This window comes from Petaurus breviceps, unplaced genomic scaffold (genome assembly GCF_028583685.1).
Source record: "Petaurus breviceps papuanus isolate PSGF00001 unplaced genomic scaffold, PetGlider_PUasm1.0 138, whole genome shotgun sequence".
Lineage (NCBI taxonomy): Eukaryota > Metazoa > Chordata > Mammalia > Diprotodontia > Petauridae > Petaurus > Petaurus breviceps.
The window spans coordinates 19,003,770-19,029,628 of NW_027185694.1; the positions used below are offsets into that span (position 1 = coordinate 19,003,770).

At 34.2% G+C, this 25,859-nt stretch overlaps 1 protein-coding gene across 1 annotated transcript in view; it reads left to right on the top strand.

The window, feature by feature from the left end:
* Positions 1-25,859, top strand: part of CREBBP (CREB binding protein) — a 180,040-nt gene that overhangs the window by 136,272 nt on the left and 17,909 nt on the right. The window contains exons 17-23 of the mRNA XM_069106584.1: positions 4,345-4,463; positions 5,658-5,897; positions 7,229-7,317; positions 13,211-13,291; positions 15,073-15,129; positions 17,952-18,029; positions 18,429-18,496. Coding sequence (XP_068962685.1) covers positions 4,345-4,463; positions 5,658-5,897; positions 7,229-7,317; positions 13,211-13,291; positions 15,073-15,129; positions 17,952-18,029; positions 18,429-18,496 — 732 coding nt within the window. The remainder of the gene's footprint in view (positions 1-4,344; positions 4,464-5,657; positions 5,898-7,228; positions 7,318-13,210; positions 13,292-15,072; positions 15,130-17,951; positions 18,030-18,428; positions 18,497-25,859) is intronic.

The following is a 25,859-nucleotide window of genomic DNA, read 5'->3' on the forward strand; positions in this document are numbered from 1 at the left end:
CATTTTCCTGAAGTTCTGAACCCTCTATAAATGAAGACTTTGGGAGGAGTTAATTGCCCCCCTTTCCAGCCCTCAGTCAGCTGGGAGAGGCAGCTGAGAGAATTGAGAAGGTGTTGAATTTCAAAACGGAATCAGTCAACATAGCAATGACATTTCAGGTGATCTGCTTAATAGATGAATAGAAAAGCATCTACTCAGGGTCACCCAATCAACTGGAGTTTGGAAGTGAAGGCCACATTTACAGCCATTTGTGACACATTATGAGAAGTTTCTTTTTCTTCCTTTCCTTGGGATAAAATAAAATCTTACATTTACTATCTAGAACTTTATATAGAAGTCATATGTGCCACACATATGGCATCTCATCATTCACTGATATCAAATCCAGGCCTTTCTTTCTCCTCGTTTCTTCAGAAGTTTTCTCTTCTCTCAGAGGAAGCTGGGTAGTAGAGTATGTAGAACCCTGGGCTAGGAATCAGGAAGACTTGAATTCAGGTCTAGCCTCCTACACTTACTGTGTGACCCAGCATAAGCTGCTTAACCTTTGTCTACTTTGGTTTTCTTAATTAGGAAGTCTGGCTAATGATAGTGACTTCCTAGAGTTTCTGTGAGAATCAAATGAGACATTTGTAAAGTACTTAGCAGAGTCCTAACACATAGTAGGCACTTAAGAAAAATGCTTATTCCCATCTTTCCTCATTATCAAGAATTATTTAAGCACTATTTTCATATAGTGGTATTAGCTATCATTTAGTGTTTGGGGCTTTCTAGTTAGACAAGCTAAGAGAGACAGTATTAACAGACAGCTAGATAAGGGATAAATGTAATGGAACAGTCAACGAGGGTAGAATTTTTAAGGGGAATAGCAGTGAGCCAGCATTTTAAGTACGCATAAAGGCAAAAAGGCATTTGCAGATATGCTAAGGAAAACTTGGCAGAATTTTATTTGTATAGGTTGAAATTGGAGAAAATAGGTAAGCTTAAAAAAACACAAATGAAAAGATGAAATGAAAATAAATAAAATTTTATGCTAATTATTACTACCATTCCTGTCCAGGATTGTATGGGCAATGTATTTTATGGACTTTTTTGTTTTGCTCACTGTTTTTATTTACCAGTTTTACTGAATAGATTTAAAATGATTGCCTTAGGAAAGGGATATGGATGGAAGGGCAAGCATGTATTAAACACCTGTTGCATTGGACACTTTATAAAAATCTCATTTGACCCTGAAAACAACCCTGGGAGTTAGGTGCTAGCGTATCATACCCATTTTGCAGATGAGGAAACCAAGGCACAGATAGGCTAAGTGACTTGCTCAGGGTTACAGAACTAGTTGGTATCTTGGGCTCCATTTGAAGTCAGTTCTTTACTTCAATTCCCAGTGCTCCATCCACTGAATTACTTAGTTGCCCTAGAGAAAATTGTTAGGCTTAGTTTAAAGGATTCTAGGATTTATTGTTTAAAAGCTTCCATAGAGATAACCTAATTCAACCAACTCAAATAAAGAAATGCAAATTGAAGTAATAAAGAAAGGAATATAAGGTAAATACAGGAGTCAAATCTTGGTGCCTGTATTTACTATGTGACACTAAGCAAGTCACTTAACTTTCTGAACACTTTTTTTTTTTTGGTCATCTGTAAAATGAATGTAATTATTTGAACTGCCTATCAAATAGAATTGGTATGAGGAATGAACTTTACAAATCAGAAAATGTGACTAGAAAAACCACTAAGATCATCTTCTGTAAAAAGCAAAAAACCAGGAACTACATCCTAATCAAATTTAAACAATTATTCAAGCACTTAATTTTGTATAACGTGATGTTTGATGTTGAGAACATATAATTATTATTCAAGAACTCATCATTTAATTAAAGAAATAAAACATTTAAAAATTATAGCAAGAGATTATTTGAGTTACCTATTACACATAGAAGATAATTCATGAGGAAGTATAAGGAAATATGTATACATATTCTGTACTCCCTACTGCTTATTCCCTTGACTGGAGGTACCTTGAGGGTAGGGATTATTTTATTTTGTTTTTTTTTTCTTTGTATCATCCAGAACATTGTACACAGTAGATGTTTCAAAAATACCTACTGAAGTGAGAAGAGTGACAGCTCTCATACATACAAATATGATTTTACATTAAGTCCTTTGTATTTGATCCCTCTATATAACAGTGAATTAACATTAGGCTAGGTTTTGTACCTCATGTTCATGATGATTAGAAACTGTATTGTTTAAAACATAGATCACCACACTCCCAATTATGTCCTTTGTTCCCAAAATGAGATAATCTTCGAATGAAAAATAATATATTTGTATACACTAATATATATATAGATAGATAGATAGATAGATAGATAGATAGATAGACAGACTTCTTATACAAGTCCATTTTCTGGCAGAGTGAATAGGGAAAGGGAAAGTACAGTCTATATTTGACCTATATGTTGCAGGAAAAATCATTAAGCTTAATTTCAATGAAATTTAATTTTGTTCATATTTCAAAGTGAAGCGATAGAAGCATTCTCGATTATATTTGGTTAATTCCTATGTTCTTATAGGGAGAAAAAGTTAATAAGTGACTGGGTAGCTGCCTTCAGATTTTTAAAGTTACTAGATGCTACATTATTTCCATATAGGAAGTTAGTGAAGTTTAATACAGAACTTAAATGTTAAGATAGAATCAAGAATGTGTTTGATAAGACTAACTTCACTATCATGTAATATAAGCATTAGGACAAGCAGTTCCTCTTGTGGGTGACTGAAGTTTGTGGGTTGCTTGAGCTAAGAAGTTCTGAACTATAATCACTTAAGTTCTTTGGCATTGTCCCTGTGAGTTTGCCACCAATATGGTGTTGCCCCCAGGAGCAGGGATCCACCAGGATCCTAAGGAGAGGCGCACCAGCCTGATTCAGACATGTAGCAGGTCACATGTCCTGATTGACACTTGAGCAGCTGCTGTACTTGAAGCAAGATAGAGTGATCCAGTCTCAACAAACACATAAGAGACGCTGCTTCTTAGGAGTGGGAGAGGGATGTAGACCTTTGATTTCCACAGTCTTGCTGAGCAAACTCTCTACAAAGAAAGATTCCTGTTCTGCAATATGTAATCTAGATTGCTAGGAGTACTTAAAAGATTAAGTGATTTGTCCAGGGTCATGCAGCCAGAATTTGTCAGATGTATATCTTAACCCACCTTTGTGATATGGCGCCATATCACTACTTCACATAATACCACCAAAGATAGTTTGATGAATCTTTTTTTTGTTGTTGTTTTTTTTTTAAAGCAAATTAAGTAACTTGCTCAAGGTTACATATTTCTGGGTGTGGTGCTAAGTATCTGAGCCCGGATTCGATCCCCAGGTCATCCCGACACTGGGACCGGTGCTCTTATTCGCTGAGCCACCTGGCCACCCCATAGTTTGATGAATCTTGTAATACAAATACTGACCCCCACAAAATGGTTACAAAAGGTCTAAGAAAAAAATCAAGGTAACCATTTTGGGATTAAGGCAAATGGGCCTGCCTTCCTGTATAATATGCCAAGAGATATAATATATCCTCCTTCCCGATATCTTGGTTAACTTTTGCAAGAATCTGAATTTTTAAACCGCTTTGCCTGCATTTTGTGCAGTCAGATGTTTACATTCTTAGTTATATGGGGAAGAGTTATAGAAAATAGAATAACTCAGTATGAAAAAAATTATCAGTAACAGCAGGTAGAACTATAAAAATTTTTACAGGCCAAATATTTTTGCAGCTTTGGTGTTTTTAAAATTTCCTAGCATTCGAAATTATCTCTATTAGGTAGTTTATGTTTAACAACTTCTAGAGGCAGGAAAGCATTATCAATGAAACTTTTAAGGACCTATCCAGATCTGTGATTAATTGAAATGTGTTTAATTATCACCCAGTTTGATCAACTTGGCAGATCTATTCTTTTCTTCAATAAACATTGAATGCTAAGAAATCTTCCATTGAGTTGCTAAACTTGTGCTGTCTTTGACATCATGACATAGGTACAATTTTTAAAGATCAGAAGTAGTTATAAGAAGGTTGAATTGTAGCTCTGGAATAGAATCTCATCAGTTTATTTTGGAAGTAAAGGTTTTGAAAAAGTACCATGTGGAAAATTTCAGATGCAATTTTTTGGGCTTACGTATCAGTACTTATATTTGAAGAATATGTTGTATTGTATGATGCATGTCACTATTTCATTAAACCACTTGTCTAAAAATATTTTTTGAGTGACTTTATCACTAAGAATGTGATTTAATCTTAAGCAAAACTTTTTTCAACATTTATTTTTTTCTGTCATTTTTCCACCAGTCTTTAAACCAGAAGAGTTGCGACAGGCTCTAATGCCTACATTAGAAGCATTGTATCGACAAGATCCAGAGTCCTTACCCTTTAGGCAGCCTGTGGATCCTCAACTCCTAGGAATTCCAGTGAGTTGACACTAAAAATGCATTCTCACTTTTCAAGTAGATATTAAGTAGTTTTCCTTTTTATTTGTTAATGTATAGAATTTATGGTTGTTTTTATTTACGGTGGTCCTATAGTTGCTAAGAAGTTTAAAAAATGAAATGTTTACCCTCCACCTTTTCCAATTAATTCCTGATGTTATTAGAAAGTTCTCCAATAGAGTATTTCTTAACTTTGATATTCGTTTGAGTCAAAATACACTAGTATCTCCTTGAAATGTTTTTTTTCCTTTTTTATGGAGTGGAATTGTACCTCCTTAAAGGGGTGATACCTTTGAGAGACTTTTAGTATTTTTATTGACTAAATCCTCTGCAGTTAATCAACTTTTGCTAAAGAGTGACTATTGTGGTATTGGTATTCCATTTTATCTTTTATTACCACAGCATCATGTTAGGCTGTGCTAAGACTCTTGGCAAATATCTCATTTGTGATAAAATTTGAAAAGTAGATTTTATGTAGACCTTTTTTAGTCAATGAAATTTTTTAAATTAAAGGCTTATAATTTTATTTAAACCTTCCATTTTCAGTCTAATTTTTTCTTTCAAGTGATTACTAAAATGAAAATGTTATAGTCTAATGTCTAGTAGACATTTCACTTTTACAGTAAAAGTTAAGTTCTTCATTCTTTTTTTGTGGTACAGTTTTCCTTCTCTACAAGAAGTAAAATTGTTTGGGTTTTTTTTTTTTCTTATTGCATTGTTGACAGCTAAGTATCAAAATCTCTAGAACACTTGAGACTTGAGTTAGAAATCTAATCTCAAGACACTTATTAGCCGAATAAGTCATTTAACCTCTGCCTCAGTTATCTCAACTGTAAAATGGATCCACTAGCTGCTTCCTCTTAGGATTATTGTTAAGATCAAATGAAATAATGTTTGTAATATTATTTTGGTGATTAGTATAGTGCCTACAACACAATAGCTCCTTAATAAATGTTTGTTTCCTCCTTTCCCTCAGTGGGGAAATGGACATTTGGAGCTATTCTGAAATCATGGAAAAGTGTCTTATAGACATTGGAATACCCAGTTCTTATGGAAGGTTTTGGAGAAACTCCACCAACAATGACTATTTTCCATGTTAGGGATATTAATGTGCATGATGGAGTCATGTCATGATCATTTTAACCATAAGAGGATGATTTTTCTTGTGTTTTAAAGGATTATTTTGACATTGTGAAGAACCCTATGGATCTTTCCACCATTAAGAGGAAACTGGATACAGGGCAGTACCAAGAGCCTTGGCAATATGTGGATGATGTTTGGTTAATGTTTAACAATGCCTGGCTCTACAATCGTAAGACTTCTAGAGTCTATAAGTTTTGTACTAAACTTGCAGAGGTCTTCGAACAAGAAATTGACCCTGTTATGCAGTCCCTTGGATACTGCTGTGGACGCAAGGTACAGTTTTTATTTATTGCTACAAAAATAAATTTTCCTGATTAATCAAGCTACAAGTCCCTCTTAATGCTATAGGAAAATTTTATAAAATTTAAGTAGATTGGCTCAGAAAAGTTATGGAACCCCGTCATACCTCAAAGAATTGGAAAATATCTACCTACAACCTGTATATAATCTAGAAAATAAGACTTTTTTTCTCCAAAACTCTTTGGTTGAGTTTCCATTTATAAAATGGAGGCATTGGAGTGCTGGACAAACACTCCTAGATCCTGAAGTCCAAGTTCCTTAGATATTTCAGGGAGTCTTTGATTGTCATCAGTATAGATAACTGCTTCCATCCATTCTCAACTCATCCATGATTTCTCATCCTATATGATTCTTATCTATATGCTCCTGAGAATATCTGACAAATATATTGGAGATCTTCCTCTAAGTCTTTTAGCATTTCTTGCAAATTATGGCTTTCTACCTGGTACCATTTGTTTTTGCCTTCTTTCTTCATCATATGTTTTCTTGATTATGTCTTTTGTACATTTCTTTGGCACAGGTCATCTCAGTAATTTATATTGATTGATTTTCTTATTTTCCATTGGGGTGGCCAGTTTTCATGATTTTTATAGTGAATATTAAAGCAAAATCATTTGGAAAACCTTTTGTTAAAGATGAGTTTGGTTGAAGTCCTCAAGGCAAGAAGTCTGAGGAAATGTAGTCTTAAAATTTGACTACCCCATTTCAGTTTCTTCTAATACTGGTGAAACATTGAACAACTAATTGTTATTTACTGGGACAGAGATGGCTAGGTGTTACCATAGATAGATCACTGGGTCTATCATTAGGAAGACCTGAGTTCAAATCTTATCTTCAAACACTTCCTAGCTATTTGACCTTGGATAAATTACTTAACCTATGTTTGACTCAGTTTACTTATTTGTAAAATGGAGATAATAACATCTATCTCCAAAGGTTGGTTTGATGATCAAATGAGAAAATAAATTGTAAAGTGCTTAGCATAATGCTTGGGACTTAAAATGCTATGTCAATGCTTATTCCACCTCACCTCCTTCCCTATTTCACCTATATTCCGTTAATAATTTAGATCAGGGCTTCTTAAACTTACTTCACTCTTGACCCCTTCACCGCTTCTTAAACTGTGGGTTTTAACCCACAGTTTAAGAAGTACTGATTAGAATAATCCACTTCTATAAAGTTCCTCAGCACTGTGCACAATTTTAACAGATGTGCGTGTCTATATCTAAATCTTTAAAGTCAGTTTAAGAATGTGATGAAGGTAAATGTGGTAAAGTTTTAGTTCTCTCTCCTTTGTTTTGCAGTATGAGTTTTCTCCACAGACCTTGTGCTGCTATGGTAAGCAGCTATGTACAATTCCTCGTGATGCTGCCTACTACAGTTATCAGAATAGGTAAGCACCCTGCAGTTTTCCTGCATATTTTGAGGAAATTAGATCCTATGACAAAGCATGCTCATCTCTTTCTAGCCTAACAGATTACATTTGACAGAAACACTTCAAAATTTAATTTACTGCCATTCATTCAAGCTCATGTCCTCTGTAGCTTTTTAACACATTGTTTTCTCTTGTAAAAGTTATTCAAGAATGGAACTGTATGCTGCACTACTTTAAAATCATGTTCATTTTAAGGCACATGTCTTTCTAAAATGCAGTAGTGTAAAAAGAAAAAAGACTAAGACTCTAAAGTTTTTAGGATGTGATTCTTGTTAATATTTGAGGTATGTTATGTTAAAGAGCAAGCTTATAGTGAAGGTTACATTCATGTTATGTTTCTTAGGTAAAATGTGAAGTGAAATTGCGAAGCCTTGCTTTGTCTTTCAGTGAGAAGTCTGTACTTTTTATTATTAAATTTTAAATGAGTACCACTGACATAAAAACATCTAAATATCGTGTTGTTTTTCAACAGTAACCTTTAATGTTATTGTTTTGGTTGTTTGAGATGGTATATCTGAAAAGCATTAATAATTTTTTTAATATAATGGTTTTTAGAGAAAATAGTCTAAAAATCTTGAAGGAAGTTTTAAAATTCCACACATGCACACACACACACAGACAGACACACACTTTTACTTTCTTGTTATCCAGCCATTTACAACATTCAAACACTTAATTTTAAGATTTTAAGTCACTTCCCAGTATGTTTTAATTTATTATTATGGTTGTATATGATGGTCCATAATGAAAATTAAATCCAGGGGATGGCTAAGTGGCACAGTGAATAGAGCACTGGCCCTGGAGTCAGGAGGACCTGAGTTCAAATCCAGCTTCAGACACTTAACACAAAAACTAGCCATGTGACTTTGGGCAAGTCACAACCCCAATTGCCCTCCAAAAAGCAATAAATAAAATCTATACTGCTAATCTTTTTACCTCCATTTTTGAAACTAGAACTGGATTGTTTTTGAGAGATGGGTAGGTCTCTGCTGCCCATTTCTCCTATATTGTTTTGCATAAATGGATTTTTTCAGTGACTTTTATCTCAAGTGGCATTAATAACAAAACAAAAAATTTCTCAAAAAAGGTAGCAAATATCTTAGTTGGAGCATTGGACCTTTGTTCCATCCTATTTAGAGAATTGTGTAGGATGAATAATCGTTGGCTGGGATTTTGAGTTTCTTTTTTTGTCAATTTCATTTCAAATTTCATAAACTTTTTTTTCAGACAAAATGACTTCTTATGTGCTATATGTCAGATTCACATTAAATACTGTTACTACAAGAATGTCTCTATTTCTCAGCCCTATTGGACTACTTATTTCAAATATTATTCACTAAAATGAAATACTAGCAGATTGAAAAAGCATAAATACATCATCAAAGGATAATGTACTTGAAATTTGATTTATGCAGTTGTGTTTGTTAGTATTTTGACCCATTTTTGGAGTTCAAAAAGTATAAATTTTCCTTTTTATCAATAAAAACCAAATGTTAAAACTTTGAAACTGTATCAGTTCCAATAAAATGTGAAAAGCAGCCTGGAATAATGGAAAAGACAAAAATAAGAAATCACTAGTTCAGTATTCTAGTACCAGATTTCTGGTACCACTTTGTTCCATTAAGCCTCCAGTTTTTTCTTTTATAAAAAGAGAACAATAACTCATAAAGATTAAATGTACTTAGCCATAAACATAAGGTGTTAATAGTAAAATGTTGAGGAAATTGTAAGAATAGCTGTTAAGTTAAACCAAAGCAAATTTAAAAGAAACCAAGCAGGAAGTGTTTCAGCTGCTGCTGGTTTGATTCTGCCTAAACCATTTATACAATATCTTAAATTCTTTTTTAAGTTAATCTTTGTGAAACAAATTAAAACTGTTCCCAAGTCACTTTAAATATTCCTTTGTCACTGTTATTTTTGAGCACTTATTCAGTTTTCATAGACTGGCCTTATTTAATAAATTCAGGAACCCTCCCCTTTTATAGAATTGATAGGGAAGGAATAGAATATTTGTATTAGTAAGTTATTTGTTGACAATCAGTGCCTGGTACATAGACACTTAAAAATGCTTATTAATTGATTGATTAAGATTACTGGCACAGAATTATTAAGAATTTCTCTAGCTTTAATTTAATGGCAAAAACACTTGATTTGGCTTCAGAGAATTATTGGTTTGGATCCTTTTTCTGCCCCTTGCTACTCCTTTTGACCGGGCACAAGTGTTTCACATCTCTAGGCTTCAGTTGCCTTCTTTTCTGAAAGCCAAGTGATCTTTACAGTCTCCTTCAGCTTCAAATTCACAATCCTGTGAACAGCCCAATTATATATTTTTTCTATAGGCCCTTCATGTAATATACTTTTATCATATTCATTTCTTTAGAATAATCTTTCCACCAAAATTTTGAGTTATGTAGTTTATGGAAATGCTATCTTTGAAACTATGCTTTTATGGAATATAGAATTTATTTCTTTGAATTAGGTCGACATTTTAGTCGTCAGCATGTCCTCTAGTAAGTTTAATACTTTGTTGTTGTTGTTTTTTTCCAGGAAATAGTGTCCTTGTTAGACAATGAAATTTTGACTGTATTTACATTTTTATTATTAACTTAGACTATTTCTAATTTGTGATATTATTTCTAACAATTCTAAGTTCTCTGAATCCTAAGTTTTTGTGTACTAAGAATTGAGAGGATCTTGATTTAAATCACCAAGTGATACCCTAATACATTAACTAATACGTGAATATGTACTTTCATTTTTTTCGTAAACATTTTTTAAAAGGTCGAAAACTAATTCACGTTAGTAGTGCCTTATGTGAGGATGATACGTAACAATGATACACAAATTCCACTTAGCAGTTATGTGATTCCTAGCTACATCAGTACCTTTATTCAACTTTAAGGTAGAAAATACAAATAAGATACAAGTATATAGAACAATCTGCATTTGAAAACTTGTATACAATTAAATTTCCCTTATACCAAGGTTGCCACCAAGTAACTGCATTGTGTTCAGATACCAACATATGTATTCTATACGTTTATATATACAAACATAGATTATATACACAATAAATTATGTTAAATTGTATTTTTCCTGTACATATTCATTAGACTTTTCATAAAATAATGTATTATGTCATCTTGGCTCTTTTATAAATTGACTCTGAGCCTTTGTGTGCTTGCTGGGCAGCTTCCCTTTAGGACTTTAAAAGATGAGAGATTATGAAATTTCTGAGTTTTTGTTGTGCATGAAATCAGCAAGCAGTTTTCTTAGTCCTGCTAGGTTTCAGCTTCTGTCACTCTGTCCATTTCTTCAGTTTTTTGCCATCTTAATTTTTTCTGAGCAGGTTCAAAAGTAGAGAACTCAAGAAGGCCTGCCAACAATTCACTATCTAGCGTTCCACCAGCCACTGTTTTATGTTTTATGTTTATTTTTTTTAACCTTGCATCAGCTTGACCATTTGGTAAATGAAATTGATGATAATTATAACCTTCAGTTCTTATTTAGCTGAATTAAGTTCTTTTAGCGTGCTCTCAATGCAAACATGTATGTTACTTAAATGCACTTGAAATCACTCAGACTTACATATAATTGCAATGACAATTTTGTTCTAAGCCATATAGTTTTGGTGGCTCTTCAGTTCTCAGTTTTCATTAGCCCTCAATTGCTTTATGCTTGATCAAAAAATGGATTAGAATGCCCAATTCCAGTTACTATTTTGTGAAGGGGGAACATTTAATGACACAAAACTCTGGGTTACCATAGTGTACTGGCCTTCGGTGAGTCAGTTTGTAGTTTCAATGCTATTAAATTCTTGTCTAGTGGTGGTAATGCCATTCTCTACATGAAGTTGTGTTAAAGGAATCAAGTCTTTTTTCAGTATGGTTTTATTTCCATGATATGTAAACATGTTCACAAAAGAGTGACTAGGCAGGGTATTGATATAGATGATTGATAAAAATGAAGACAGCATTTTTTTTTTTTTACAGTAAAGTTAATCTCTTTTTTTCCTGGCCAGAGTTCATGTTCTTGGCAGAATTTAAAATCTGAGTTAGTATAAGTAGGAGATGCCTTTGGAAGAAAGATCTTATTTGTAATCTTCACTAATGCTAATGTTGCCTGCAGCGCCTCTATCTAACTCCTTCCTCATCAAACAAGTGTGAAAAGTATGAATCATTTTGCATGTTTTTAAAATTCTACGTTTTATTTATTGGCTACATTTGATTAGCTTGACAATGAATAAAAAGAATGTTGCTACTTTTCATTGAGAATAGAATCAGAATCTACAAATGACATCTCCACAAAAATAAGCCTAAGAAAGCAGTTTGATCACAATAGTTTGTAGCCATGTGTATGTGAGTGAGTGAATGGGGGCCTCTAAGCTGCCGTTTTTTTCATTCTGCAATTGTTGGTTCAGTGTGGCACTCTGAGTCTTGTTACGGTGTCATTAATACTAATCGTTCTTAGCATCTTTTAGATGTAGCATTTGAACACTAAAACTGCATTTGATTGTGCTGCCGTTGCTGCCTTATCCTCATTCTTTGCTCATAAAATTCACCTTCATTAAGCCTATTTATTTTGACAGTATTCTTGTGAACCCACCCTGCTTTATTGCAGCACTGATCTGCATTTTTGTTTATTTTTTTCATTCATGTTTTAAATCATGTCCTTTCCAAACATTTAGTAATTTATTTTTTTAATTGTCCTTATTTGACAACTTGGGCCGAAGCTCTAGATCATCTTAAGGAAAAAAAAAATATTGTGTAATAGATAATTTTTTTCAAATGCAGATTGTAACTTTACAATTATACTCTAAATTTGCTTAATTTGGATTGCCACCAAGTTACATCAGTAGATTGCTGAGTATCTCAGATTGGCTACTGATTGGTTATGGGACCAAAATTCTTAAAAGTTCAGAATTGAATTTTAAGCCCTGAGAGATTGTTCATGTACTTACATATATTGTATTGCCTGTACAATATATTAATATTTTTTCACATATATACTTTTTTTATAAATGGCTGGAAAGTCTCTGACCCTCTCAGTTGCATTTCTGTTAAATGTTTGTCTAGAATATGGATTTGGTTTCATTTGTATTGTAATCCAATAAGATAAGCAGTTATATTATTTGTTTATACCAAATTTGATGAAATTAATAAAAACAAAAACCAGTTCTGGGTGTTCAACATTTTCATACATTTTAAATTATTAAAATTCTGACTTAAGATTGAGAATAAAACTATGGAATGCTTGCCTTCCAAGCACAAATTTCATTTTTTTTTTTGCTTTAAAAAACAAACAAAAGCTGTTTTTAATCTTTACTTTTTTATTCCCTTCATCAGAATATTCTAAGCAGAATATTCTGTTCAAAGCAAATTTGTTGAATATCAAAGCCTGGAGTCATTTAAATTTTTCTAAATAATAACAAACTTCAAACTCCTAAATTTAGGATACACACAGCTTTAGTATTAACAGCATCCTGCAAATCATTCCAAGTCTTTGAATCTGATTGACATTCTATCATTTGTTAGTGATGATGGCCTGTAATGTATGAAATGAGACCGAATGCTAATCAATGCTTTGCCTTGGCTTTCTGCTATGTGTTGTCTTGGTGTTTGCGTCTTACCTTTATGTCTGTGCTATTTGTTCCCTTCCCTGTTCTCTAATCCTGCCCTTCCCCACCTGCCCCTTCTGTTCCTTTTCATTGTCCTCACTGACCCATCAATCAACCAACAACGCCCCCCCTTCGTCGTGGTGATCTGCCCTGCTCTGATTGGTGGCTTCGTTGCTTGGGTGGCTGTGTGTTATGATGGACCAGTTCACCCAAGTATGGCCTTCTTGCTGACAGGTATCATTTCTGTGAGAAGTGTTTCACAGAGATCCAGGGGGAGAATGTTACCCTGGGTGACGACCCTTCTCAGCCCCAGACGTAAGTACTGTCATGTTTTTCTTCTACTTATGAATGGTGTGATATCTCATGTCTAGAGAGCCTTATCAAATATTCTCTTCTGGTTCTGACTTGATAAATTGCTATTTGTAAAATAAAAGGGAGATCCTGTTAAAACGTGTTACCATGTGTGTGCCCCCTCTCTTCTAAAAAAAATTAGCAGATTTTCAGAGTAAGGATTTCTTCCCAGTTCCTTAACCCACAGTGTTTTCTAGTATGAGGTGTATCTTGCCATAACTTCTCTCTGTATGGTGCTGCTTACTGTTCCTTAGAGATGATCCAGAAGAAACTGTTATTCAGTAAATAGTACCTTAGAGGACCATGTAAATAACCTTTTCTGGATTGGAATACCATAGATTCAGGGAGTAGGAGAAAATGAAGGATGTTTTCTTTATTACCTTCCTCTTGGGTTTAAAAAAAGTAATTGGGGTGTAGGGAGATCTGCTTTTTAAAGATGTCTATATATAGTTTGCCTATCACAGCACCATTGCCATTCCTTAAATCTTTGCGCCCTTAGGAAAGTATATAATAAACAGATAAACCTCAACCTTCATTTTAAAGGTACTATAAATATTATTCTTAAAACAGAAAGTTTAATATCAATTACCAGTCTTCCCTTTTTTTTCCCCCTTGGCCTTAGAGATAAAAAGATTTGCATTCAAATTCTGTTCCTAGTGCTTACTAACTTTGTGACCATAAGCAAAGTTACCCTTCCCTTTTGAGTCTCAGGTTACTCTATAAGACTTATTTACTTAATTGTAGATAGGTTTTGATCTTCTTTGATGGAGGGCATTCCCACACCAAGATCCTTGGTAGGTTGATAATAAAAAATCTACTTACTGGTGGGAAACAAGATAGTTTAAAAGTAGTGTAACACCTCCTGTTTTTAGTCCAGTTTATCTTAGCTAGGTATACACAAGTAGTGGCAAAATGATTACAAGAATTGTTTTAACCATACGTGTATTGGTTATTGTGATTTTAACAGATTATATAGGAAGATTTGACCAAAAATAAGTGGAAGAAATGATCCTCAAGTCCGTTTGTATCATGCTTTTTCTTAGGGGGCACTGTGGATAGAAAACCAGGCCTGGAGTTGGAGAACTGAGTTCAAATCCAACCTCAGATACTTAGTAACTGTGTGACCCTGGGCAAGTCCCTTAACCCTATTTGCCTCGGTTTCCCCATTTGTAAAATGATCTGGAGAAGGAAATGGCAAACCACTTTAGTATCTTTGTCAAAAAAACTCCAAAAGGAGTCACAAAGAGTCAGTCATAATTGAAACAACTGAACAACAACAGTTTAATACTGCTTGTAAAAGAACAGATGGAGGATTGGTTTGATGTTAGGTGGTCTCTTCCTTTAGATTTCAGTTTGCCTTCAGCTGCTTAAGAGTGTTAGGGCCCAGAGTGACATGAAGTATTAAGGGAAGTTCATGGAGTATAACTGAAAGAGTTCTAGTTTTGAAGAAAGGAGACCTGGTTCATATATGGTCCTTGCCTGTTACTGCCCATGTTACCCTCAGTAAGTTAGATATAGATATAGATATATTCAACTGAGCTTCACTTTGCTCTTTTGTAAAATGGATTCACTACTTGCTTCAAAGGATTTTTGGGAAGAAAGTGATTTATATAGGGTAAACACACTGTATAAATGTTAGCTATTACTTTTATTGATTTGTTATTCCCTAACTTGGGGAATAGAAACTTGGCTTGAGGTAACATTTCATGAGAATGACTTGTCTTTCTTTGGTGGATTTTTTAAAGGACTATTTCAAAGGATCAGTTTGAAAAGAAGAAAAATGATACACTAGATCCTGAGCCGTGAGTATACAACCATTTCCTTGTGATTAGGTATTTCATTTTATAATTGAGAGAAGACTGTTCATGATATTGGAAAAATCTTTTCCTCCCATTATGAAAGTGTGAAATATCATCTTTGTGTTGGAGATTTCTTTAAAATTTTTCTTAACACTAACCTGAATGTACAGTGGAATTATTTCTTAAAATAAGCACTGTTGTAATGTTCTCAAAGAATGTGTTTTTCAGTACCAGTAGAACATCTTTTAAATAGCAGCTGGCTAAGACTAGCCCCTCACATTAAGAAACCATTTTGTGTTGACCTTTTGGAGGCAATAATGAATGTAACAGGGGTGGCTAGGTGGCGCAGTGAATAGAGCACCAGCCCTGCAGTCAGGAGGACCTGAATTCAAATCTGGCCTCAGATACTTAACACTTAGCCATGTGATGTTGGGCATGTCACTTAACCCCATTTGCCCTGCCCTCTCCAAAAAAACAAAAAGCAATAATGAATGTAACTTAAAGACATTGCCTCTATTTGAATGTAAAGTTTTACTTCTGGTAGTTTCAGATCACATGTGTATTTGACAGGGCATTGTAATTGATACTTGAAGAAGATTGACAAAAGATACCTGGTTAGGAAAGCAAAAATTTCCAAGAGAATAAGAAACAGGTTAGCTAACTTGTCCTTTTTTCATTGCAGTTTCTCAAAACCTCCTGCCCTGTTTTCTGTGTGTGCAATGGCAGTTGAATATAGTCAGTATAGTTTCTCTTTGGCCTGGGACTTTAAATGCCTCTCTTCTGGTTCTTGTCCTGCCCCTGCCTTATTTGACCTTGTCAGTCCCCTTGCTTCCCTTCTCTGGATCTCATTTTACTCACATATGAAATTTTGACTAATGAGCTCTTATGATTTTTTTGCATTTATAATTGTCTATGATTCTGGGCTCCTTTTCAATAAAATTATAGCCATATCTTAGTTATGTTGCTTTAAAAGTACTTTAATAAAACATCGCAGAATATTGTAGCTTTATGATCTGTTTATTAGTAGTTGGTTGCTTACTTGGAAAAAGTGCTGCACACTGGCCCTCTACCAACAATTTTATATTATATAGTGCCAGGTTCCTACATACCAATTCCATTTTTTTTCTGCAGAAAATTTCAATTTCCAGATCTCTACCTCTTTTCTATATTATGTGTTTTGTGTAGACTTCAAATCAGCATGTATTTATTTTTTAGGATGATTCTTTTTTCCTAGCAAGCCTCTCCCACATTACTTGGATATTTTTTTTTTTGCATACAAAATGTCTTCACATATCCATAGAGAAGATAACCTGAAAGCCAGAGTCAACCTGATTATTTATTGAAACTATTTTTGTTAGGGTATCAATACTAATATGAAAGTCTATACAGCCCTTTCACAGAAAAGACTACAAAAGTGACTCTGACATAGGCAGTTTTAAAATTTTGATTAAATCTCTAAAGTGTTATTTTGTTTTATTTTATACGGTAGAATTTTTGGAATTTAAGTACAACTTTTCAAAATTGGACATTTTGAAAGGGATTAATTCTTAACTCTAAATAGATTGTGCTGACGTTGTGGAAATTGTGACATAATGCCATGTATATACTTGTTAAATATAGTTGTTAAATACCTTTTGATAAATAATGATAGTATTTTCTGGCAAGTAAATTATAAAATCTCTTTAAGAAAGAACCTTGCCTTTTCCAACAATCCCAAAAGTGTTATAATATCTCCTGGTAGCAATGAAATTTGCTTTATGCAAAAGTATATGCAAGGTACATGCAAAATATATACATAAACAGTTCCTTAAATGAGATAGTATTACTTAGTCAGGAAAGGTTTTTGTTGTTGTTAGTTTCTTCCTTAGAGCAATAAATGCCATATGTATTTTTGGTATCACAAATTTTTTTTTTTTTACTTTTAAATCCTCAACTGAGAGTCCTTAATTAAGAATGGCATGCTTAATGGAGATAACACTAAATTTGGAATTAAGAGATACTGATTTGAATCTTAGTTCCTCCACTTAACTGCTTTTTATGATTGTGGGTTATTAATTTTTAATCTCTCTGAACTTCCCTCAATTTCTTATTTTCAAAATAGAATTGAAAATGATTCATATGTGTTATTTTTTTCAAGGGGTAGTTATGAGAATAGAAAATCCTTGCTAACTATTAATTTCTTTAGAAATATGAGTTAATCATGAAAATAACTCATCTTAGCAGGTCCCTCCTTTGGGGCAGCGAGGTGGCACACTGGAAAGAGATAGTGTTGAGCCTAGAATTATAACTCCAAATGGGGTCTTACACATTTTTTTTTGATTCCTTATCTATTATCCTTGGATTTGGTACTTTTACTTATAAATAACCTTAGGGTACAATTCCCTTGTAGTGTTTTATTAATCATTTTTAAGTCTGTGGAAGCTACTTATATATAAATATTGGTCTTGAAAACATTTTTCTAAAAACAAGATCCTGAAAATCATACGTGTTCTCTCATGTTCTTTTTTTTTTTTTTTTGGTAACTTTTTTCTTTCCACATATGTGTGTTGCTTTGCCAAATAAAAAGAAAGAATACTTCTTATTTCCACTCTTTTTAATCCATGAATTATTAGGAGAATGAAAAGTATTGGAAGGACCTTGTACACAATATATCACCTCATTGATAAATATTAATTATGTAAGATATATGAAAAGTATGTAAATGGTTACAGAATTAAAATATTATTTAAAATTTAAAAATAATTAAATTATTATTTAATGGACATTAAAATAGCTACTATTGCATGGTTCTGTTTGCAAGAATGTTTGCTTTCTCTTTGTTCCAGCTTTGTTGATTGTAAGGAATGTGGCCGAAAGATGCATCAGATTTGTGTTCTGCACTATGATATTATTTGGCCTTCAGGGTAAGACATTCTTTTCTCTTCTTGGACTTGGATTCAATAGGAAAGTTAATGAAGGGCTTTTCAAACCAGAAGTAGAGCCTGTTTCTGATGTTGTCAATTATGAAGACTATATAACTTGTTTTAAATTTTATTTTCTTAAGTGTTTATCCCAATATGTTCATTTAAATTAACATATAATTTTGTTAAAAGTGCAAAGCCCTCAAAATTTTAGAGCAACTTACTTTTGTAGTAACCACAAGAAATAATTTGAAGAGTTTTTAATGTTGATTTTCAGTGGTCAAGAAATATACATAGATGCGTGTAGATAAGGAAAGGCTTTCTAGTTTGATGCTTGGACGAATACATATTCCACTGAATAAATATTCTGCTAATCATACCTATCATTGATTTTATTTACAGCTTTGTCTGTGACAATTGCTTAAAGAAAACTGGTAGAACTCGCAAAGAGAACAAATTCAGTGCTAAGAGTAAGTTTGTGGAAATTTTTTTTTCTTTTCTGATTTATGCCTATTAAAAATTGTTTGGACACATTTTATTGCTGCCTAGTTTTCCCAGTGTTCTTTTATGCATCTTCTTGAATGCTTTTTTTATTGTGAGCATAACCAAAGTTAGTTCTCAAAAGGTTACAATACTCTTTCTGAGTTTTTATTCCTATGCTTTTCCATAGTTATACTTTACCTTGCCTTCTTAGGTTCATCATTTGTTATATCTTTATATGACAACAAACATGACTTCTAGTAAGTTTTGAATGAGATTGAATTTTTGACATAGGAGGGCTTGTGTAAGATCACATTAAGGGAGCCAAAAAAGCAAATAACCAAATACTGATGTTTTTCCATCATTATCATTCTATTTATGAGACAGAATGCCATATATGTTCATTCTGTTTGGGATAAGAGTCATTCATTCAGCAGATGTTATCAGTGCCTGTGGTGGAAAATGCTTTGCTGGGCACAGTGGAGCTGGATTTGGAGTCAAGAATCCTTGGTTCAAGTTCTCTTTCATTTCTTTAGTGTCTGTATGCTCATGGACAAGTCAACTAATCTCTTAAGGCTTCTGTTTCCTCAACTTTAAAATGGAAAGAAGGATAATTATTCTATTAACTACCTTCAAGCATTGTGAGAAAACTTTTTAGCAATACTTTAAACACTATGTGAATGTGAGGAGTTTTTTATTCTATGATTAAGACACCAGAAAATGGGGGCGGCCAGGTGGCTCAGCAAGTAAGAGCACCAGCTCCAGTGTCGGGATGACCTGGGGATCAAATCCGGGCGCAGATACTTAGCACCACACCCAGAAATAACTGGCTGTGTAACCTTGAGCAATTTACTTAACCCCAATTGCTTTAAAAAAATAAAAAAGACACCAGAAAATGGAAATATAAGTTCATCTGAACAAAACTTATCTTGGTTTTTAGAACATGTTTTATGAAAGAACAGAATTGCAAACAATTTTTATTTTCTTATCTCTGTTATGAATCATTTCTTTCATGCTAAAATTTCATTAATACCAAATGTAGAAGTGGGGGAGGGGTGGGAGATGGCACATGAGGTGGGGACAGCATCATGCAGTAGGAAAAAAACTGGCCTGGGTTTTAGACCTGGCCCAGCCACAGATCAGCTGTGTAACTGTAGTTAAATCACTAGCCTTATCCAGCTGTTACTTTCCTTATATATAAAATGAGGATCTTGGACAAATGATTGCCAAAGTCTATTCCAAATCTAAGTCTAAACGTGTATATAGGAATTAAAAACAAATCATCTATACTCAATCTTGTATAATTTGAAGCAGTTGGCAATGTTCTTTTTAAATAACTTTTTCATAATAAAGCAAAACATATAAAACCTATATCTGGATTACCTGGCCTTTTTTCTTTTATCTTACCATTTCAAATTTCTTGCTTCACTTAATGACCAGCAACTTCAAATTAACATTTGGAATTAGCACATTGAATCTTTTTGTACAGCACATCAAACCATTAGTTGGAGAATTGGTTTTATTTGATTGTAACTGTAGCCACTTAGTTTCAATTTGTAGGATCTTTTTCTTTAGCATATTGGTAGCATATTTCTCTTCTGTTGTCACTTCATGGAGCTGGTGCTCATAATACTTCTTTCAGTAATTCCTTTAGCTTCATCATTTATTTTAATGGCAATGTTGTCAGCACCGAAAGAGCTGCAAAATAGTTTAGTATTTTATTATCAGTTTGAGGAAAAAAAAGAAATAGAGAGTAAATCTCAGAAGAGGTAGGGTACGATTATGTTCTAAAACTAAATGCAGGATATACCAAAAGCTTTAGTGCAGCTTTGCTTACTTAGTAAAACTTGGAACTATATCAAGACCTTCAGGAAATGTTACATAAATGAGTTTTTAATCACTTGCTATATTGAGTCATTTATATAACTGCTTCTTTCTAATAATGAAGATAACTGAAAAGTTGACTGAAATTGGTTTTCTATATACTACTTGAGGTCAAGACAGACTAGAACTAAATACATCTGAAAGCACTTAATTCTGTTCCACAAATCTGTTGTATCACCAGGATCTTGGGATCATAGATTTTGAATTAAAAGCAACCTTAGATATGGTCTGCCTATTTCAATTTGCAGATAAGATAACTGAGACCTAGAGAGTTGAAATGACTTGCTTATGATTATAAAAGTGACAACCATGACGTTTGAATCAAGGCCAAATTCAGGTTTGGTTTGGTTTTTTATAGTGCCTCTCACTGCCTCTGAAGTGTTTATTTATGTTTGACAGGTCATATATAGTAAGTAAACTAATTTGTTTTTTATATAGAAAGAAATAGAAAATATTCAGTTAAATCTTTTTTTAAAAAATGAAGAACATATAGCCAAGATAAGTTCTTAAATTTTTTTTTCACTGTTGTGGCTAGTTAAAATTTAAGGGACAGGAATAGGAATAGGATTAGAAAGAAGAAGGGAGGAAAAAAGATAAGAGAGAAGGAAAAGCGGACCATTTGAATTTTTTTTTTTGGTGAATATTTGGAGCATTGTTAAAAACCCGTTGAAATGTTGGTAAACCACTGTTGATGGTTCTTTAACTGCTTTAGTCTGTAACTTTAAAGGCTCTACTTTTAATTCAATTAAACAATCATTAAGTACCTACCATGGCCAAAGTACTTTTCCAGGAACTAAAGATGCAACAGAATAAACAAATTGTTTCTGTCCTCAGAGAGCTTGTCAGAGCATACAGATTTATAAATACAAAATAATTTGTTGTGAGGAAATGGCACAAATGCCTAGTAGGATTAAAAACAATTCCACTTGATCTGAATCTTTCCAGAAGCTAAAAGTTTTAAGAGTCAGAAAGGAAAAAGGGAGTGTGTCCTAGGTGTGGAAAATAGCCTGTGCCAATTCACAGATGTAAGAGATGTAATACTACATTCTGGAATGGTCACTGAGGCTAGTTTGGTACAATGGATAGTGTTAAGTGAATGATGTTGTGAAAAGGTAGACTGGAGCCAGATTGTTCAGGACTTTGAGTTCCAAACAATGGAGTATGTAGCAAACCTGTATATGATGATTTTGGTAGTTGTGTAAATGATAGATTGGAGAGAAGCAGAAGATTCTGAAAGCAGAAACACCAATTAGAGGGTAAGTGTCCTTTGCGACTGTAAACTAGAGTGGTGGCCATGTTGGTGGAGAAGGGGGAATGGATGGAAAAAATATCAAGTTACAATCCACTAGACTTGATAACTAATTGGATATTGATCTAGGGGAGAGAAGTGAATCATAGATAACTCCAAGGTGTTGACTAGATGGATTCAACACCTTGAACAGAAATATTCCTTCAACAAAAATAAAAATTTGGAAGAAGAGGTAGGTATAGGGAGATGACTACTAATGTTTTAGAAATAGTGAGTCTACTATGCCCTTTGATATCCACCCAGATTAGGGACAGCCATGTGGCAGATGGTGAAAAAGGATAGTATCTCAGAAGAGGGAAATTAGGGCTAAATGTACAGTTGGGGGGACCATCTGCATAAAGACCATTATTGGTCTTTGGTATGGAAGCCAATGAGAACACTTACAGAGAAGAATATGGCAAATATATAGCCCAGGACCAAACCTAACCCACGTTTAAAAGGATTATGACTAGCAAAAAAGACTGAGCAGTAGTAAGAGAGAATTAGGACAGAGCAGTGTCATGAAAGTTGAGGAAGGAGGTGTAGTTTATAATGTCAAAAGCCCAGGAGAAGTCAAGAATAATAAAGACTGAGAAAATGCCTAAACTAGACTTAGTAAATGGGAAAATGTTGGTAACTTCAGGATTTCATGGGATTGAGAAGTGAATGGGAAGTAAGGCAATCAAGGCAATAAGTGTACACTACTTTCTTGAGGTTTGGCAAGGATGGCAGCTTGAGGGAATGATCAAAATGAAGTTTTTTTTTAAGGATGTAGAAATACTGAGTTTATTTGTAGACACCAGAAGGAGCTAGTAAGGAGAGATTCTTTTATGAAGCACTTTTACAATCAATATGCTTTTAATTTGATACTTCTCAGAGGTGAACATGCAAGTCTAGTTATCTTTAACTAAAGATTATGAAAAGGAAATACCCAGAAGTCAAATGACACAATCTATCTAGGGTCCCACTTCTGGTACCTATTGGAGCCGTGAGATTCATTCCAACAGACTACCTGGTAAATGTTTAACCAAGACCACCACTTTCAGGCAGACTAATTCTGAAACAATTGCTGTATTTCAGCAGACATTCTTGGATTTTGGTTGTATAAGTCAAGTTGCTCTTATGTGCTATTCAGAAAGTGATAACCAAGAAGGAATCAAAAAGAGAAAATCTTATTTTCTTTTTGGGTTTCATATTTGGATCGGTATTGCGGACAGCATTACTCACCTGCACTTTTTTTTTTTTTTAAGCAATTGGGGTTAAGTAACTTGCTCAAGGTTACACGGCCAGTTATTATTTTTGGGTGTGGTGCTGAGTATCTGAGCCCGGATTCGATCCAGGTCATCCCGACACTGGAGCCGGTGCTCTTACTCGCTGAGCCACCTGGCTGCCCCTAAGCAATTGGGGTTAAGTAACTTGCTCAAGGTTACACTTCCAGGTGTTTCTGGGTGGGTGCTAAGTGTCTGAGCCCGGGATTCGATCTCCAGGTGTTCTCAACACTGGAGCCGGTGCTCTTACTCGCTGTGCTACCTGGCCACCCCTCACCTGCACTTCTAACTGATGCTTCTTGAGTAACTTGATAACCTTAAAAGAAACTATTTGCTATACTGAAAATGTCTATTTGAGTACAGTCTAATTTTTTGCACTACCAGTCTGGTCCTAGTAACTGAAAGTAGAACTACTTAGGAAAAGTAATTATTGCTTAGTTTAGTTTCTTATTAGAGACTTATGTTTGTGCTTCTTATTAGACTTATGTTTGTGCAAATGTCTCAGCTTGTTTCGACCTAGTGTTTGTGTGGTTCTCTTACCTGCTCACCCTACTTCACATTGGCTTTTTTTATGAGCATAGGATAATTATATACATGAAAAATAAAATTTCTAACCTTATTCAGGTATGAATAATTTTCACAGTATGTGAAAGTGGTTAGGAAGAATGTCTGTAGTTTTTCCAAGGATCATTCAAAGCTTACAGTATGATATTTATTTTATTTAGACAAAGTTGTTATTAAAAGTTCCTGCTTTTTTGGTGCAAAATTCAAGTGGTTTGAGTGATAAAAGTAAAGATCTAATTATAAAATCTCTTGAACAATTTAAATTAAGCTATAGTCTTTATTTTTCTCAATACTTTCCATTTTACAACATGTGCTCCTGGGGAGAAGAAGATCATTCCATTTAGCACTTGAAAGCAGATACAGGTATATGATGTACAGTATTCACAGGAGCATCATTAATACTGAATATGGCCAAATCCCACCAGAATAATACAGAGCTCTGCAATAACTTGTAAAAATCTACAGTCAGAGAGATAGCAATTGTCCAAGCCAGTACTTTACCATCATTTTCCCTTAGCTTCATTGGGCTTCCCATTGCTGTCCAGGGTTGGCATAATTAACATTGTTGTTAAAGTACCTGACCAGAACAATGTTTTTCTGCTCCATATTGTGGGTGAAGAACTAATTAATAACATTAGACTTGATATAACTGTGTATGGTCTCATTTTCACAATGGGAAAATATTTACCTATGCCATGTTCCCAGGATCCCTTATTAAACATTTATTCCTCTCTTGGTAGTAGAATTTATACAACTGGGCTCCAAAACTGATATAGCCTTGGCTTAATGTCATGATAGAGTAGATAGCATTTCAAGGCCTTGTTTTAGTCTATGGTGTATCTACAGTGATATATATATATATATATCTCACATAAAAGTGTAGAAAGTGGAAAATGCTAAATGTAGGAACAATAACTCTAAACTATACTCCTTGCATAATTGCAATATAGGACATGAATTCTGTTTTCCCTGTTACAGATTTAAGAATAGGTTAAAATTAAATAAGGATTAATTTTTTAGTTCTTAAAATACTGCCATCTGACCTGTTTATTTCCTTAATTTTTCCTAAAACTGCAGAAGTTATATTAGTCTTTTAGTTCAAGGTAAAAAAACAAACAGAAAAAAAAAAACCAATTTGAAATAGTGTGACTTTGGAGCCAGATTTTGTATGCAAGTATCATTTCTGTTATATAATGAGTGTGTTGGGGTGGCTAGGTGGTGCAGTGAGTAGAGCACCGGCCCTGGAGTCAGGAGGACCTGAGTTCAAATCCAGCCTCAGACACGTGACACATTTGCTAGCCATGTGACCTTGGGCAAGTCACTTAACCCCAATTGCCCTGCCCTCCCCCCTCCAAAAAGAAAGGCGGCAAGGGGGGGGGGGGATGAGTGTGTATTTTCCTAATCATAACATTTGAAAGCTAGTGAATTTCTCCCAGATTGTCCCTATAACATTTCCTTGGTCAGCTCAATTTCTTTGTATTTAATATATATTGTTTTTCTTTAGAATTTCATATACTGTGGTGAAAGCATAACTGATCAGTTAATATTTGTTGAGCTACCTGCTATACTTAAAATAACTCTGGCTTTTTAGAGTCAAAAGATCTGACCTTGAATTCTAGCCCTGACTCTTTTTTTTTTTTCCTTTTGGAGAGTTTTTTTGTGTGGGTGTTAACTGTCTGAGGCCGGAACCGAACTTGGGTCCTCCTGACTCTGGGGCCGACGCTTTACTCACTGCACCACCAAGCCGCCCCTAGCCCTGACTCTTAACAGATGTTTAGTCATGAGCCAGTCATTCTGCTTCACAGACCCTTAGTTTACTTGTGTAAAGTGATGGTATACAATTTAAACACCTTATTCATAGGGTAGTTACTACCGTGTTTCTCCGATAATAAGACCTATCCCGAAAATAAGCCCTCCCCTTACTGTGTAAGATTCCTCGAAAATAAGCCCTCCCCCGAAAATAAGCCCTATTGAGATTGCTACTGTAGTAAAGCGCACCCCCTGCTGCACACACTAATAGATGAAGCAGTGAGCGCGTCATCCTGTTCTTCCCCAGTGATTTGCTTATTGAATAAAGGTACATTTTTTTGTTCACATTTACCTGTTTATTAAAATTGCTGTCAATGTTCATTAAAATAAGCCCTCCCCTGAAAATAAGCCCTCTGGTGTTTTTCTGTCCAAAAAATTTAATAAGACAGTGTCTTATTATCGGGGAAACATGGTAGAATAGTTCTTTATAAACAGTTATGCACTTATGCACAAGCTTAAGTTATCATTATTCCTCAAGGAGAACTGTTAACATTGTACCACTCCATTCTCTGTTCCCTGTTCAGGGATGTATAATGTATC